This window comes from Thecamonas trahens (genome assembly GCF_000142905.1).
Source record: "Thecamonas trahens ATCC 50062 unplaced genomic scaffold supercont1.24, whole genome shotgun sequence".
In the NCBI taxonomy this organism is placed as follows: domain Eukaryota; order Apusomonadida; family Apusomonadidae; genus Thecamonas; species Thecamonas trahens.
The window spans coordinates 399,773-415,699 of NW_013657656.1; the positions used below are offsets into that span (position 1 = coordinate 399,773).

Sequence of the window (15,927 nt, forward strand, 5' to 3'; positions counted from 1 at the left end):
GGAATGATGGAGGGGGACGCTGAGGCTGGGGGGGGGGGTCGGGAAGATGGGGAGGGGTACCGGCAGGGATGGGGAGTAGGGAACGGGAAGCTGCAGGCTGGGGCCTGGCCAAGTGTGGGCAATCGTCGAGTACCGGCTGGTGCTCACTGAAGCGTGATCGTTGAGAGTGTGACGACGACGCGATCAAGCCATGGAAGCACACGCCGTGTCGTGACGATGCGGAGGATGTGAAGGGTGGTGGTAAGAGCGATGGGGTGGTAGGGAGAGGTGGAGAGATGGAGAGGTGGAGAGGTGGCGTTTGGTTGATGGGCGGGTGTCCGATCAGTGGTGGCGGCGAGCGGGAGCAGACAAAGATGATGGTTCTTCTTCGGGGCGCCGCGATTCGGCTTGAATGGAAGGATTGGCCCTGGACAGGCGACATGCTCAACACACTGACTGCAGGCATACTTTGCAGCGCGGTTCCATACGCATGCGTATAAAAAGCGGGTTATCCACGTTTGGGACGGTGAAGGGGGCTAGATGGGGTTTGAGGTGCCACATCGAGGATGGAGTATGGGCGGTTCCCGCGTGCGGGCCGCCACGTGCACCTCGCTCACTCACCCGACCGACAGAACGGAGAGCGTCATGGCCGAGACAGCGAGGAGACGGGCAATCCAAAGGCCAAAGCAGAGCGGTGGGCGGAGTTCTGAGAGCTTGATCTCGTTCTCAACAGAGTCGCAGTCGTTGTAGTTCTCAAAGTCGAGGTGATACGTCGTCGACATGGTGATGATGATACTTGCTGTTTGACTTGAAGCGAATGGAAATTTAACGCGGTAAAGTGCGGTGTGGCGGTGCGAGTAGCTGGGTGCGAGTGGCTCTGCCAGACGGGCGAAAACGACACCATTCAAACGTTTCGAACCGGCCAGATATCATCATCACGTCTTCCTCTCCCTCGCAAGGCAGTATCAAACACTGCACGAAGAACATGGTTGATAGAGGAAGTCAATCAAGGAGGACACTCACTCTATCTTCTTCCCCCAGGCCACCTTGAAGATCATCAGCATCAGCCAGGCAGATGGCCTGCCAGTTGGATCGGTTCGTGTGGCATGAGATTTGTTCATTGCAGGATATTCGCCCCCTCACAACCGCAGTCTCCTCCCCCTCTCTCCCCCCCTCCCTTTCCCATTCAACCGCAGCCTAGCAAGCGTGACTATAGTGACCACCTCTCGCCCACCAACCACACCCCCCCCCCCCCCCCCCTCCTCCTCCCTCCCCTCCCCTCCCCTCCCCTCTCCCTCCTCCCTCCCACTCCTTCCCTACCCCCCCCCCCTACCCCCTCGCTCTCCCTCCGCCTCAACACCCTTCTCCCCTAACCCGCTTCGCTGACTCTGCCGGGTATGACGGACCGTGTTCTGCTGGACCCGTCGACAGTGATGGAGGTGGAGACGGCAGCAGGGGATGTGTTCCCTGGCTCTTCGGCTACCTTTACCATGCTCATTGATGATCCGTCGCCTGCTGTGGAATGGTACCGGAATATGTTCATTGGTCGTGATCATGTTCATTATGTGGCAAGCGATGACGAGGCCCTCGGTGGTGTGGTCATCTTCTCGGTCATGATGACGGCGGTGCAGAAAATCGGTGTCCAGTATCGGATCATTGTCTGGTCGGTCAAGTCGATTGTACGCAAAGTCATCGAAGCGCCAGCGCCAATGTCGTTTCCCGACCTCCTCACTGCCGTCGACCCGCACCTTGGCGCCCATCGCAAGCTCTTTGCCAAGCTCGACCGCGCGCATGTGACCTCGCCCTCGGCGCAGAACACGCTGCTCAAGCTCGAGAATGATGAGCCCAAGCTCCGGATCAAGATTGGCGTCCTGTTTGCCAAGCAGGGCCAGACCGAGGAGACCGCCATGTACCAGAACGAGCACGGCTCGCCGGCGTTTGAAGAGTTCCTGGATCTGTTGGGCGACCGGGTCCGCCTCAAGGGCTTCACTGGGTACTCTGCCCAGCTCGACACGTCACACGACGGCTCAGGCACCCACTCGGTCCACCGCTCCAAGTTTGCCGGCTACGAGATCATGTTCCACGTCTCGACGCTGCTGCAGTACGACCCGACTGACGAGCAGCGGATCCAGCGAAAGCGGTTCATCGGCAACGACATTGTCATGATTGTGTTTATGGACGGCGACACGACGTACAACATCGAGTGCATGGCGTCACAGTACACCCGGGTTGTCTTTGTTGTCCAACCTATCGACCACCCGGAGCTCGGCCCGGCCTACGCTGTCGCCGCAGGTACCATGAAGGGCCTCCGCGCTTTTGGTCCGCCGGTCTACTCGGTCTACCCGCGCTCCGAGGCCTTTATCGAGACTCTCCTCGCCAAGTGCATCAACGGCGAAAAGGCGACCATGGCGTCGACCGAGTTTGTCATCCGTGACCGCCGAACCCGCAAGGGCTACCTCGACATCTTCCACGCCGACTACGCAAACCCCAAGGCGCTGCGCAAGAAGCAGCTGCGCAAGGACAACTCGCTCGAGCTCATTCCGGTCTACACCCAGGACCTTGCGGCGTCGACGGCGTCTGCGGCTCAGGCCTTTACCCTCGAGCTCGCCATGGACGCCTTTCCGCACCCGATCTCGGCCGTCGAGACCCACGGCGACTCGCTGCTCTTTGGCACGCCCGAGGGTCTTTACATCTCGGCCATCGGCTCGCTCGAGTGTCACAAGGTGGTCAACATGCCGTCCATCTCGCAAATTGTCGTCTCACCGACCACCGACTCGCTCCTGGTCCGGACCAACAAGCTCATTGTGGCACTCTCGCTTTCAGCTGTCCTCGCCGGCGACTCGCCGGGTGTCGCCGTGGTCCCGGCGCGCAACCCGTCGGCGGTCGACGTGGCCACCATTGGCGAGACCACGTTCATTGCCGCCGTCCAGTGCTCGGCTGCCGGCGCCTCGGCCACCGACGGCTCGTACTCGCTCGAGGTCTTCCATGCTGCTTCTGGTGACATCACTCTCGCAAAGTCGGTCCCGCTCCGCGGCGCGCCGACGGCCCTGGCCATCGTCCCGTCGCTCCGCGGCGCGCTCATCGGCCTCGACCTGGACTTTGTCTTTGTTCCTTTCACCAACTACTTCTCCATGCCGGTCTGCACCCTCGCTACCACCAAGCCGATGCGGACTCGCCTGCTGAAGCTCCCCGATGACGCCATTGCCGGCGCCGGCGCCGCCGACCGTGCCTCGCTCGACTCGGCCGCTGTCGCCAGACTCCTCGCCGCCGACGCCCTCACTCCCTCGGCGGCCCACGGCGTCTTTCCGCTCGCAGACTCGGGCGAGACGCTCCTCTGCTACGACACCTTTGGCGTTGTCCTCAAGTCCGATCTCCAGCTCGACCGCAACCGCATCTTTGAGTGGGTCTCGCCGCCTGTCCACTACTTTGTGGCATCCAACGCCCTCCTCGTCGTCGTCTATCGCACCTTTTCCGAGGTCTACTCGCTCCGCAACGGCTCATGCATCGAGTCGCATCTCGTCACCTCGCCTGCAGAGTACTTTTGCCGCGGAAACTCGCTCTACCTGCCGTCATGGGAGCCGCTCACGTCCACTTGCTCGCTCTACCGCCTCCTGCCCAAGCCCTCGCCGTTCCTCGCCGCCAGTGCAGGAAACGCGCCCCCACCCCTCGCGCGGGCGTACTCCCGCTTCCCGGCACAGCAGTCGAGACCTACGCCTCGGTCGGCGATTGCGACTCGCTGCCGGATGTTGACCAGCTGAAGAGACCGAGCGGCGCCAAGCCGACGACCGTGGCTGACAGGCTTAAGGCCCGCGCGCCACCTAAGCGGACTCGCTCGGCCTCGGTCTTTGACCGAGTCTCGATGTTCCAGACAAAGGCCGAGGCCGCAGCCTCGATGCAGGCCCAGCCCAAGAAGCCTACCGCCGCACCGCCTGTCGCTTCGCCGCCGCTCAACAAGTCGTCGTCATCGCCGTCGGACCTGGCCTCCAAGCTCGAGGCCGCGCGCGCCGCCGCCGCTGCCGACACCGCAGGCGGCTCTGCCGCCGCCCGGACCGTCCCACCGCTGGTGCCGTCGGCGTCGGCAGCCTCAGTCGTGCTGGCCAAGCCGTCGTCCAAGCCCACCACTACCCAGCCGTCTTCGCCGTCGTCGCCGTCGTCGCCGTCGGCCTCGTCGTTTGCCTCCAAGCTCGAGCGCTTCAACTCGGAGGCCGCGCCGGCCCGGGTCCAAAAGGCCGCGCCGCCCGGACGCATCTCCAATGCCTCGCGCCGCCGCGACTTCCGCTCGCGCCGCCAGCAACTGGCAGTGGCCAAGACCACACGGTCGGCCTCGTCGTCACACGCCCACACTGACGCAGCTGCTGCTGCCTCGTCCTCGGCCGCCTCTTCGCGCCAAGCAGAGCGCCAGTCCAAGCGCGCCACCATCAATGACGCCGACGCCTACGACATTGACATCGAGTCGCTCACCTCCAAGTGGGAGAGTATGGGCATGATCTCGTGATAAACAAGTCCTCCCCTCAAAAGTTGACAAAGACTTGCACTGTTGTAAACTTTAGTCGTCGTTGCGGCGAGTGCGACTCGCCCGAGTTTCTGTGTGCCCTGCGACGAAAGTGTGCCGTAACGTCGCCGCATGGAACGTTTTCGTTCCTTACTGCGGAGCAATTCACAACGGACACGCGACATCATCACTTGACTCTGCTACTGCACCCGCCAAGGACCATAGTCAACACCATCATGTCGACTCGTGCCATCCGTAGTCTCACTCTTGCTCGTGGGAGCATCCGTGTCCATCGAGTTGCAAAGCGCTCGATGTTGACGTTTGGCAACGTCTCCAACGGCAACAACTTTGAGCGCAAGATGCGACTCTACGTCGCCAAGGACGACTTGAACCGGTCGGAGAGTATGCGGGCATGTGCCAAGTTGCACCGCGTCGACCACATCAAGGCCTATTATGGCCGCCTTCAGACCAAGATCTCGGTCCCGCTCTGGGAGTCGGCTTGGAGCCCCTCCCGCAACGGCCAGCTCCCTGGCATGGGTGAGACCGTTCTCATCGCTGGAGTTCCTTACAAGGTCATCGATGTTGTAGTGAGCCAGTCTCGTAAGAACTTTGTTGTCACCATGCGGCAGATGGCAGAGGACAGCGCGTTGGTCGATGGCCAGGACCAGACCCCAGCCCCGGTGTCGTCCCCGCCGGTGGTCGAGGTGCCGCAGCGCCCCCATCTTGTTGCCGATGACGACCACGCATTGTTTGCCACCACGCCTGACGGAAGTCAGCATGCGCCAAGCTCGCAGCTGCGCCTACAGCCGTCTTCGCCGGTTGCGACTGTTGCGACCGGCGCAACGACGAGCATCGCAAACGACTCGGCGGCGAGCGGCACGGCTGACGCGCCGATGAGCCGTCGATCGCCCCGCAAGCGGAAGCAGCGTGTGCTTGACAACGTCGCGCCGTCGGTGTGCAAGAAGCGCAAGACCAACCGAGGGCGGCGAGCAGCACCGGCATTTATCTGGCGTGCGGAGCAGGCCGATGTTCTCCGCGATGTCTACAACTTGATTGCCGTTCGCGACCCAAACGTCGAGGAGGAGCGCGACATAGACGATGACGATGTCACTTACGCCGCCGAGCTTCTGGCGATCGCATGTGCCAACGTCGGCTGCGAGGACAACGAGGAGGCGTTCAAGTTCTGGATGCGCCCGACCTCACGCAAGCGCATTCTCAACAAGCTCAAGCGGATCCGTAGCTCCCTGCAGTGGAAGCGCGCCAGCTAGGGTCTCGCGCCGATGTGGAGTACCCTCCAATCATGCTCAACTGCACCCGTACACACCGACATCTCATCTTTGAAACAACATAAATGCACCACCACCACAGTAAGCTAGCTTCTCGATGCGCGACTAGACGATCCCCCCCCCCCCCCCCCCCCCCCCTCCCCCCTTTTCCTGCATGCTCGTAGGATGATCGGTCCAGGCGTTGGGCGGGCGTTGGGCGGGCTTTTGGGCGAATGGGCAAAAAGGCGACTGGGCGACGCCTCGGGTAGAAACGAGGAAAAAAGGCGGGAAACGTGAGCGAAAAATGGCGCGAACGGTAGCGGGTGAATGGTAGAAGGTAGACAAGACGGGGGAAAGGCAAGGAAGGTGGGGGAGGGGGGGGGAAGCCGGGGAAGGGCACGGGCACGGGTACGGACAAGACCTCACTCTGGTTGAAGAGACCAAAAGGGAGGGAGAGAGAGAGTCATTACCCCTTTGGCATGAGCAACAGCATGCGTGTTGTGTGTGGTAGTCGGTGCATCCCCCTCGGTGAGGCCAACCATGTCGTAGGTCATGTCGGAGGTCACCCTGTCCCTGTCTACCTCCATAGCGACTACCAAGCACTCTATGAACAAACTGCGGGTGACATGAACGAACTCGCAGCAGAACTGGTGGATGTGTCGGGTGATAAGGCCATGGACTTGGTCCTCCATACCGGCATTCACCATCCCCTGTACAAGGCCGTGGCCAAGAATGCTACCACCACAGCCGCCAAGACCACCAAGACGGCCAAGACGGCCGAGACTGCCGCCACCACGGCTCGTACCACCACAAACACTTGTTTGTATGGCTCGGCTTCTGCCTCTGCCTCTGCTACAGGATCATTCAAGGTCGACTCGGCCAAGCGGACGTACCCCATCGGCGACTTTTCTTTGGTTGCTACTGGCTCCTCGACCTTGCTCCCGAGCCTGGCTACCTCACGGCTCGTATCTGTACTTCTCCCGCGCCTGGTCCCTCGCCGATGGTGGTGGAAAAATCCGCCGTGAGTATGGCGGGCAAGTCGATGGCCAAGGGTGGTCTCAGCTCAACCTCGACATCATCGGCCATGGCGAGCATCATGCCCGAGCTGCCGCCGACGGTGGCCAAGAAGACCGCACAGCTTGCTCTCTCTCCGCTGGATTGGCTTGCCTCTGCCAGCGTCCTGAACAAGGGCGCTGCCGACGACGGCATTGACGACGCGGGCTTTGTCCGCCGCTCCACCCGCAAGCGCAAGCTGGCGACCGACGACGACGGCGACGACGCCGGCCGGCCTGGTGATCGTGCCGGCAGCGACGACGACGACGAGACTGCCAGCGAGCCGCCGGCGGTCAAGAAGCACAAGGGTCTTGCAGCCGCTGCCGGTAGCAGCGACGCCGAGGCGCCGGTGACCAAGGCCAAGGCCAAGTCGAAGGCCAAGGCCAAGGCCACGTCGAAAGCCAAGTCCAAAGCCAAGTCCAAAGCCAAGTCGCCGTCCAAGACGTCGGCCAAGAAGGTCAAGCCGACCAAGACAAGCCGCAGCAAGGCGACCGGCAAGACCAAGGCGAGCGGCAAGACCAAGGCGAGCGGCAAGACCAAGGCGAGCGACAAGAAGGGCAAGGGCAAGGGCAAGAAGGGCAAGGGCAAGAAGGCGGCGTCGCGGTTCCGGTTCGAGCCCGAGCACGTCGAGCTGTTCAAAAAGTACTACTTCAAGTCGTTTAACCCACGGTACGCCGTGTCGGACGCCATTGTGGAGGCCATGGCCAAGTTTGTGTCGACCAAGATCGGCAACGACGAGCTGCCGTACACCAACAAGCAGATGCGCGGGTGGATCACCTCGTTCCGCCGCAAGCAGGAGATGGGCGCGTAGTCCCCTCCTTTGACCCTAAACGGTACGGTCGTTCGGACGCGTTGTCGCGCGCGTCTCAAAGTGAACAACTCGATGATGCTTGACTTCCAGCTCACCAGCCGACGCCGTGTCACGCCTGCTTGGCCTGCGGCTTGAGGTGGGAGGCGCGCCCGCACGTGATGGCGGCCGACACGTAGACCCCTGCCTGAAAGATGCCCGAGTTGCCGTCGCGGTGACGGACGCCTGGGAGCATGGGCGGCGCGCGAGGTGCCGTACCGACGACCGGGAAGGAGACCATCAGTGAGTTGAACACAGCGGCCGGACGGGAGAGCGCGAGGACGTTGTGGATCTTCTTGCGACGGACGAGCTTGCCGGTCGGCGTGGCCGATGCCGACATGAGGAGCGAGGACATGAGGCGGAAGCGCGCGAGGAGTATCGGGTGCTCGACGTCCTCGCCGAGGCCGACGACCGCCTTGCTCGTGCCCCACTCGGTGAACTTGGTCGAGAGCTTGGGGTCGCCCTTGGCGATGAGCGAGGCGACGATGTCGGCAATCGACACCCGTCGGTGGTCGTTGGGCTTGGGCTTGTAATCGCCGGCGATGACGACCAGGCAGTTGGCCAGCGAGAAGGGTGCGAGCTCGCGGGGGAGCTTCTTCTCGGCAAACTCGGGCGCCGTCGAGCCCTTCTGCTGCCCGTACTTGGCGCGCTTCGGCGACGGGCGCCGTGCGCACGCCTTATCGCCACGCGCCAACTGCGCGTTGACTCTGAGCATCGTGAGAACCTTGTCAAGGACGAGCATGTCGCGCGACGCGAACGCGCCGGCGAGCGCCGAGCTGATGTCGAGGACGTCCGAGAAGACGCCCGCGACCGAAAAGTCGACAAAGACGTTGGGGAGCGTACCGTCGACGACAAAGCCCGAGTCGGCGAGCGAGGAGACGTCGTCCAGCGTCGGCGCCGCGCACGGGAGCGTTCCGTCGGCGAGCGCGGCCTTGAGGTCGGCAAATATGTCCACTCTGGACCGTATAGGGTTAAACACCAGTTGTTTCGCTACTACTGCCCAGAGGCAGCGGCTTTAAGCCAGTGGGCGGGTGTACTCTGAGCGCGACTCGGGCCGTGGCCCGCGGTCTGTAAACGGCGTGGTCGTGGCTGGAGTGGAGCCTGTGCGCGAGGCGCGTGACGAGGCGCGCGAGGTGCGCGAAGTGGGGCGCGAGGTGGGACGTGACTTGTTGCGCGAAGAGGCGCGCGAGGCGCGCGATGAGGCACGCGACGACCGCGACGGCGCGTCGGGCACCACGTTGGGCCGCTTGAGTAGGCCCTCGGGCACGCGCTGGAAGCGGGCAGACTCAGGATTGAACTCGGGCGTCTCGATAAACTGAAGGAAGAGGTTGAGGAGACGCTTTCGGAGGCCGGCGAGCGAGGCCGGCGAGCGGCCGCGGTTGAGGAGGTCGGCCTCGCGGTCGATGAGCTCGACAATGTCGCGGGTGAGGTCGCAATCGAACTCCTTGACGGTCCACTTGACGTGGAGTAGCACATCGAGGCGTTCGTCAAGGGTGAGGTGTGTGAGGCCAAGGCCATGGTACAGGTCGCCGAGCTCCTTGGCGCGGATGGTGAACGGGGTGTGGACCGAGGCGACGGAGCCGTCAGAGAGGCCCCAGAGCTTGGGCTTTGCCATGAGCGAGAGCGTTGCGTCGATACGGGCCTCGCGGTTCTCGATGTTTGCAGTGTTCCGCAGCCGGTCGATGGTCTGCAGTAGCTTGGTCTCCTTGGCGAGGAGGTCGGACATGGCGCGCTGGCGCTGGTCAGGAGTGAGCTCGGTGGCGTTGATTTTTGCGATTTCTGCGAGGCGCCAGGCCTCGAGCTCGTTGTACAGCAGCTCAAAGTCCTTGGCGGTCCGCGGGTGCATGCGGCGTTCGATCTCAACCTGGCGGACGATCTCGGCCTCGCGGAGGCGCTCAGCCTCCCGGGCGGCAATGATTTGGCGGCGCTCCTCGAGCTCGGCGCGGAGCTTGCGGGCGAGCTTGCGGGCAAAGAAGCCGCGGACGTACGACTGGATCTTGGTTGCATACTCGATGCGCATCTGGACGACCTCGTCGGCGGTCACGTACTTGCCGCGGGTGAGGACGCGATCGTTGCGGTCGTCGACATACACCGACGACGTCGTCATCTGGGTCCCGGCCTCGCGCTGCGACTGCGTCCCGTGGCTCACCACCTTGACGGTCTGAGTTTCACGCGAGAACTTGACCGACGGCTCTTTGTACACCTGTTCCTCGCTCGGCCCATCGACCTGCGTCGAAGCGTTGTGGAACTCGACACCGGTGATGCGGTGGCGGAAGCCGCCGAGGAACGGCTTGCGGGCCACCATCGAGCGGTCGATTGGGCAGTGCGCCGTCGGCTCATCGTTGCTTGCGGCGGCGGCAGGATCCACCACCGGGACGGCGAGAACGGTGAGCGCGACCTGCGGTGTCGAGTTGGGCTCGATGCCGACCTCAGAGAGCGTTGCGGCGTTGGGGAGCGACTCGCCGCCGTAGGCCAGGGTCAGCTCGGCAGCGCCGAGATCGAGCTCCTGGCGGAGCATGGCTTTGACCTCGGCAACCCGCGAGCCAACGCCGACGACAAACCGGCAAGAGTAGCCTGCGGGGAGGACAAGAACCGAGAGGGTAGCTGGCGGAAGGAGCGCCTCGGCCTCGACCGCCATCTCGCGCTCTACCATGACCGACACCTCGTCATTCGTGATGGCCACCCGCTCACCGCCTCGCAACACCGTCGCCGCCACCTCGGCTCGCCCACCGCATCAACCTCGAGCGCCTTGTTCCCGTCACGCATGGCACCCGGGGCCGACTGGGCACGGTCGTCGTCATTGGCGCTGTGCACGTGATCCGAGCTAACGTCTGTGTTCTCGACCGAGTTGATGTCTGTGTTCTCGGCCGATTTTGCGTCTGCATCTGCGTCAGCATCTGCATCTGCGTCTGCGTCTGCGTCTGCGTCTGCGACGGCGTCGTCGACCGAGTATGCGTCTGCGTCTGCGTCGTCGGCGTCATCGACCGAGTTTGCGTCGACCGAGTTGGTGCTCACGACCGAGTTGCCCACCGAGTCGTCGGCCATAACCTCCTCTGCCTCCTCCTCAACCAGTTTGTTGCTCTCGCTCATGTCGCTTCCAGAGCCGTCCACGTTCTCGTCCTGCCCCGCCATGTCGCCGTCGTCGCCGTCGCCGTCGCCGTCGCCGTCGTGGTCGTTGCTGTTGTTGCTGTTGTCGTTGTTGTCGTTGTTGTTGTTGTTGTCGTCTTTGGCGAGCAGCTCAGCGGCAGCCTCCCCACCCCCCCCTCCACCACCCGTCAAGGCATGGGCAGGAACAGCTGCTACTCCCTCGTCCTCGCTACTCATCCGGGTCTATCTTGCTGAGAGTAAGGTGTGTTCCCCCGTTGCCCCCCCCCCCCCCCCCCCCCCCCTCGGCCAAACGGCTGACTCTGGGCGTTGAGCAGCGAACGGTTGCTTGGCCGCTCTCGCCGTTTTGGGGCTATTGCCATGAGTTCCATTGTGGTCAGTCGTGCATCATTAATTCCATCGTGGTTAGTCGTAGTTTATGGTTGTCGTTGTGGTTAATCGTGCATCATTAATTCCATCGTGGTTAGTCGTAGTTTATGGTTGTCGTTGTGGTTAATCGTAGTTTATGGTTGTCGTCGTGGTTAATCGTAGTTAATGGTTAATGGTTGTCGTCGTGGTTAATCGTAGTTTATGGTTGTCGTCGTGGTTAATCGTGGCTCATCAACAGTGGCATTGCGCGCCCAGCCCTATCTATTCAGCCGGCTTTCTCTCTCTCTCTCTTATCCCTCTTGCGTGCGTTTTACGGCGCATCACTCGCTCCCGGCAAACAGGCGCCAAACCCGATGAGGCACGGCGCGTGCGGCACGGGAGCTCAGCGAGTGAACCAGGATGAGAGCCATGCTCCCGACGTAGATGGCACACATAGTGCCGTTGATCACCACCAGACCCCAAGCCACCGCTTGGGCGTCCCACGCTGAGCTGCTGGCATTGGCAGCCTCGTTGGCGAGCACGATGCCGCCAACGTACGAGAAGAGCGTCAGCGAGATGCTTGCCTGCTCAAGCGCGTTGTTGGCGCTGGTGGTGAACGGCCGCACTGCACCTTGCAGCCAGGAGGCAGAGCCCAAGACAGCCACCACGCTCAGCGGAAGAAATGGCGAGCCAGCGTGGACGAGCGAGACCAGCGCAGCAAGTGCAAGCCGCCGCCCAAGGATCGCAACGTCAAAGTACCACGCCCGCGCCCGGAACGTCTCGTACACAAAGCCGAAGCGCACCTCAAACTGCTCCACCGCGGCGTGTCCCACAGTCTCGGGCGTCACGATGGCTGCGCGGTGCCGCCATAGATACGCCACCAGGCACGTCATGGCGACACCGTACACCACTAGCCACCCGAGAGACATGAACATCCACCCATCCCAAACACACTCGACCCAAGGCTCGGTCGCTGAGAACCGTTTGGTCGAGCCCGGCACAGGATCCGGAAGGCAGGTAAACCGCTCGAGCGAGACCGTTGTCAGTTCCATAAACACCACGTAAAAGACAAATACAACCGCAGAGAGAACTCGATCCCAGGTCTGGCTGGCCACGGCCGTGACGGTGTCCTTGTCGCGGCTGGTCAGCCAGGCTACCGCGATGCGGCACACTCCAAGCACGCTGAGCACAAGTGCAAAGCCGAGCGGAAGCGAGACGACAACCAGGTACTTGCCGTTGTACTCAAACGCCGACGAAAAGCACTCCAGGCCCTCCGCCCGGATCCCGACCGTCGAGAGCTGCCGCCGGAGCGCCACAAGCGTCGCCGGCCACGCAAAGGTCGAGCCGAGCAAAAGCTCGGTGGTCTGGATAAAGACAAGGAACGACTTGAAGAGCCCCGCGAGGCTCGCCAGCCCGTCCTCAGTCCCGAGCATCGGCCGAGCGACTGCTTCTCCGGCCGCCTTGCGGAGCTCCTGATACTTGGCCGACGCGAGGTAAAGCGTGACAAAGAGGAGCGCAAGCAGGACCAAGAATACGTCCTCCATCGACGAGGCGTCGATGGTGAAGAGCACCACGAAGAGGAGGACCTCGCTGAGCGAGAGCGCCAGGTACGGCCACATCAGCCCGAGCATCGTTCGCCAGGTGACTGGCCACGCCACGCTACCATGCCGCTCGGCTGCGCCCATCAGAGGGCTGGCAGCATCGATGCTGTTGACGCTGCTGTGAAGCCCATCCTCGGCGCGAGAGCCGCTTTGCGGGTCGACGCTCTGAGCGGATCGCCCGCAGACAACGACAATCATGACAGCGAGGACGAGGACAGCGACAGCCACAAAGAGCGTAGTAAACGCCTTGTTGCACTCGATGCACTCACCGGCGGTGTTGGCATACCAACCGTCGTCGCACCGGGTACAGAGTCGGTCGCGGTAGCCGGACGCGCAGAGGGCATCAGCGGAGCACTCGACTGTGCCCGTGGTGCGATAAATGTGGCAGACCGCTTCCCCGTCGACATTGCAGTGGGCTGTCCCGTACTCGACGTTCTCACACGGTAGCACGTAGAGCTGCTGGCCGGACTCGGTGACCGTGGGCCAGTGGCCGCGGGCAATCCGAACCTGGGTCGCCGTCAGCTCCTCGATGCAGGTGTCGGAGCCGCCGGGCGAGAGGAGGCAGATGTCGTTGGTCGATCGGCACGGCGGATTGCCATTGACAAGGCCGAAGTAGCCGCGAGCACACAAGCAGAGCGCATAGTCGTAAAACGCGGGTGAAATAGAGATGTGGGCCGACGGCTCATGGGTAGCGGTCAGGTCTGGGCAGCGATACGGGGCCGGCGAGACCTCTTTGCCCCCAGGAAAGTACTCGGTTGTCTCGGCGGTGGAGATAAAGTTGGGAAGCGGCGGGAGAAGGCGATTCGTGTACGCCAGTCGCGAGTACACTTGAGTTCCCGAGAGGTCGAGGTATCCGAGTGGACCGCCGAGCGCCGGTGCAAACGAGCGAGGAAGCGTGCTCCGGATCGCTCTGTTGCCCGCGAGCGAGAGGAACATCATGTTGTTGGGAATGATGAACGAGGGCAGCTCACCGGTCAGCGCGTTGTTCTCCAGGCTCAAGTACATAAGCTGCGGGGCATACTCAAAGATGGGCCCGTCGACAAAGGCGCCGGTCACGTTGCATTGATCCATCTTGAGCAGGCCAAGCTTGATGTACGTTGTTGGCGTTCCAAACCGGCTTGTTCCGCGCGAGAGAAACGTGATGCCGCTCATGTCGGCGAGAATCTCAACCCACGGCTGGCCGCCAAAGTCGTTGAATGAGACATCGAGGCCAGTCAGTGCTGGGAGCTTGTGGTAGAGATCGAGGCGCGCGTGCGAAAAGGCGTTGCCGCGAAACGAGGCAAACTGGAGCGTCGTCGAGCTTGGGTACTCGCCAGAGAGGGCGTTGGACGAGACGTCGAGCGAAATGAGCGAGATCGCGTTGGTGACGTCAGGGACAGCACCCGAGAACCGGTTGGCGCGAGTCCAGAAGACCTGAAGCTTGGGCAGATCGAGCGCAGGTGGGAGGCTGCCCGAGAGCCTGTTGTTCGCAACAATGAGTGTGACGAGCGAATCTGCGATGTGATCAAGCTGCGGAAGGCTGCCCGAGAGCTGGTTGTCGCGCAGATCTAGGAACGCGAGCTGGGTGTGGCCGACGGGCGGGATGGTGCCTGTGAACCCGTTTTCGGCGAGTGAGATAGTGTTGAGGAGCGGCGGAAAGTCTGGAATGGCGCCGGTAAGCCCGCATGAGGTCACGGCAATGTTAGCCAGATTGGCCGGGAGCGCCGGAAGCGTGCCTGTGAGCTCGTTATTGGAGAGCAAGACGAATGAGAGTTTCGAGTCTGGGGCAAACGGCGGGATAGTGCCTGTGAGCGAGTTGTTGGAGGCGAGAAAGAGTGACATCGACGGATGTACAAAGAGGTTGGCGGGCAGGGTACCCGTGAGAAAGTTGTTCTGCAGCGCCACCATGTACAGCTTGCTATTCGCGCCAAAGTCAGGCAGGGTGCCTGTCAGATTGTTGGCGTCGAGCGTAAGCGTCTCCAGCCGCGGGAGCTGACTAAGGTCCGGGATGGTACCCGAGATGTCGTTGTACGACATGGAAAAGTACTTGAGATACGGCAGCGCACCGAGCGGCGGGATGCTTCCGCGGACTGTCGAGTACGAGACGTCAAAGTCGACGATGAACTGCAGACTGCCGATGGCGGGCAGCTCCGAGTCCCACGGGTTGAGCTGGCCATCAAAAGTGTTGAGAAAGGCAAACTCGTCGATGCCGTCGAGCGAGACCAACGAGTTGTTAGCAACAAGAAGAAATGCCATGTACGGCAGATCAGCAGCCATGGACTGCCAGTCCACCTTGCCAGCCATAGTGTTGTTGAAGAGGCGGAGGCCGACGACATGCCACAGCTGATCATCAAGGACAGTGCATGCCACGCCGAACCATGACCCATCACAAGGATCCTGACTCTCACCCCAGCCGGTTGCGTTCAACCAGCGGCCTTGATGGCCGCCAGTTTCCTCAAAGAACGCCATCAGTCCCCTGAGCTCATTCTCAGCCGCTGAATCTCGAGTGACGCGGATGTGATGAAGCGGTGGCGATTGATCGGGACGACTCTTGCCGCGTGCAGCCTCCAGTGCGTTATCTCCATACCAATCGCTAGCACTGCCATCATCTAGTGTGACACCAGCATGGTCATCACCAGTTCCCTTGATCACACCTCGCACGTGCCTTCTGCCAGCTCTTCTTGCCCACGCCACATCGACAGCTTCTGCCGCCAACCCAACCTCGTCCAACCTGGTCTCCGTACCACTCACCACGACCAGTGAGGTGGCCACCACTACCAGTAACATGATGGATGCCACCACCATAACCAGCTCGACTCGGCCCATAGGTTGGGATGATGTGGTGGAGAGAAGTGCTGGCGGTGGCGGTGGTAGTGGCGGTGACCGGTCGCGTGTGTGAGTTGGGCGTGCGTGACAGTCGGCCGAGCGCCGGGATGTGATGGCGAGGGGCGCACAAGCTTGGGCGCGCGGGAGTGCTGTCGGGCAGGTGCTAGATCAGGCCAGATCAAGCTGTTCTTGCGAGGGTGTGGGGGGTGATGCGTAAGATCATATCTCGATATGTGTGAGTTGGGCGTGCGTGACAGTCGGCCGAGCGCCGGGATGTGATGGCGAGGGGCGCACAAGCTTGGGCGCGCGGGAGTGCTGTCGGGCAGGTGCCAGATCAGGCCAGATCAAGCTGTTCTTGCGAGGGTGTGGGGGATGATGCTTAAGATCGTATCTCGATATGTGCGACTCTTGCCTAGATCAGACGCGGCGGGC

General features: G+C 62.2%; 4 protein-coding genes across 4 annotated transcripts; 3 read left to right on the forward strand and 1 right to left on the reverse strand.

Moving 5' to 3' along the window:
* Window positions 1-1,305: 1,305 nt before the first annotated feature.
* AMSG_05699 (uncharacterized protein) lies at window positions 1,306-4,493 on the forward strand. Its single transcript, XM_013902295.1, has one exon. The coding sequence runs from the start codon at window positions 1,377-1,379 to the stop codon at window positions 3,735-3,737; it is 2,361 nt and encodes a 786-aa protein (XP_013757749.1). The 5' UTR covers window positions 1,306-1,376; the 3' UTR covers window positions 3,738-4,493.
* A 214-nt stretch (window positions 4,494-4,707) lies between these two features.
* On the forward strand, window positions 4,708-5,739 carry AMSG_05700 (uncharacterized protein; the record flags this gene model as incomplete). Its single annotated transcript, XM_013902296.1, has 1 exon — window positions 4,708-5,739. One exon carries the CDS (start codon window positions 4,708-4,710, stop codon window positions 5,737-5,739), a length of 1,032 nt encoding a protein of 343 aa, XP_013757750.1.
* Window positions 5,740-6,362: 623 nt separating this feature from the next.
* On the forward strand, window positions 6,363-7,904 carry AMSG_05701 (uncharacterized protein; the record flags this gene model as incomplete). The annotated part of the gene is made up of 3 exons (XM_013902297.1): window positions 6,363-6,537; window positions 6,595-6,650; window positions 6,683-7,904. 3 exons carry the CDS (start codon window positions 6,363-6,365, stop codon window positions 7,598-7,600), a joined length of 1,149 nt encoding a protein of 382 aa, XP_013757751.1. The 3' UTR covers window positions 7,601-7,904.
* On the reverse strand, window positions 7,710-15,327 carry AMSG_11901 (uncharacterized protein; the record flags this gene model as incomplete). The annotated part of the gene is made up of 4 exons (XM_013902321.1): window positions 11,473-15,327; window positions 10,376-10,885; window positions 8,674-10,352; window positions 7,710-8,592 (listed from the first exon to the last, which is right to left on the reverse strand). The coding sequence occupies exons 1-4, from the start codon at window positions 15,136-15,138 to the stop codon at window positions 7,710-7,712; spliced, it is 6,738 nt and encodes a 2,245-aa protein (XP_013757775.1). The 5' UTR covers window positions 15,139-15,327.
* Between the last annotated feature and the right edge of the window lie 600 nt (window positions 15,328-15,927).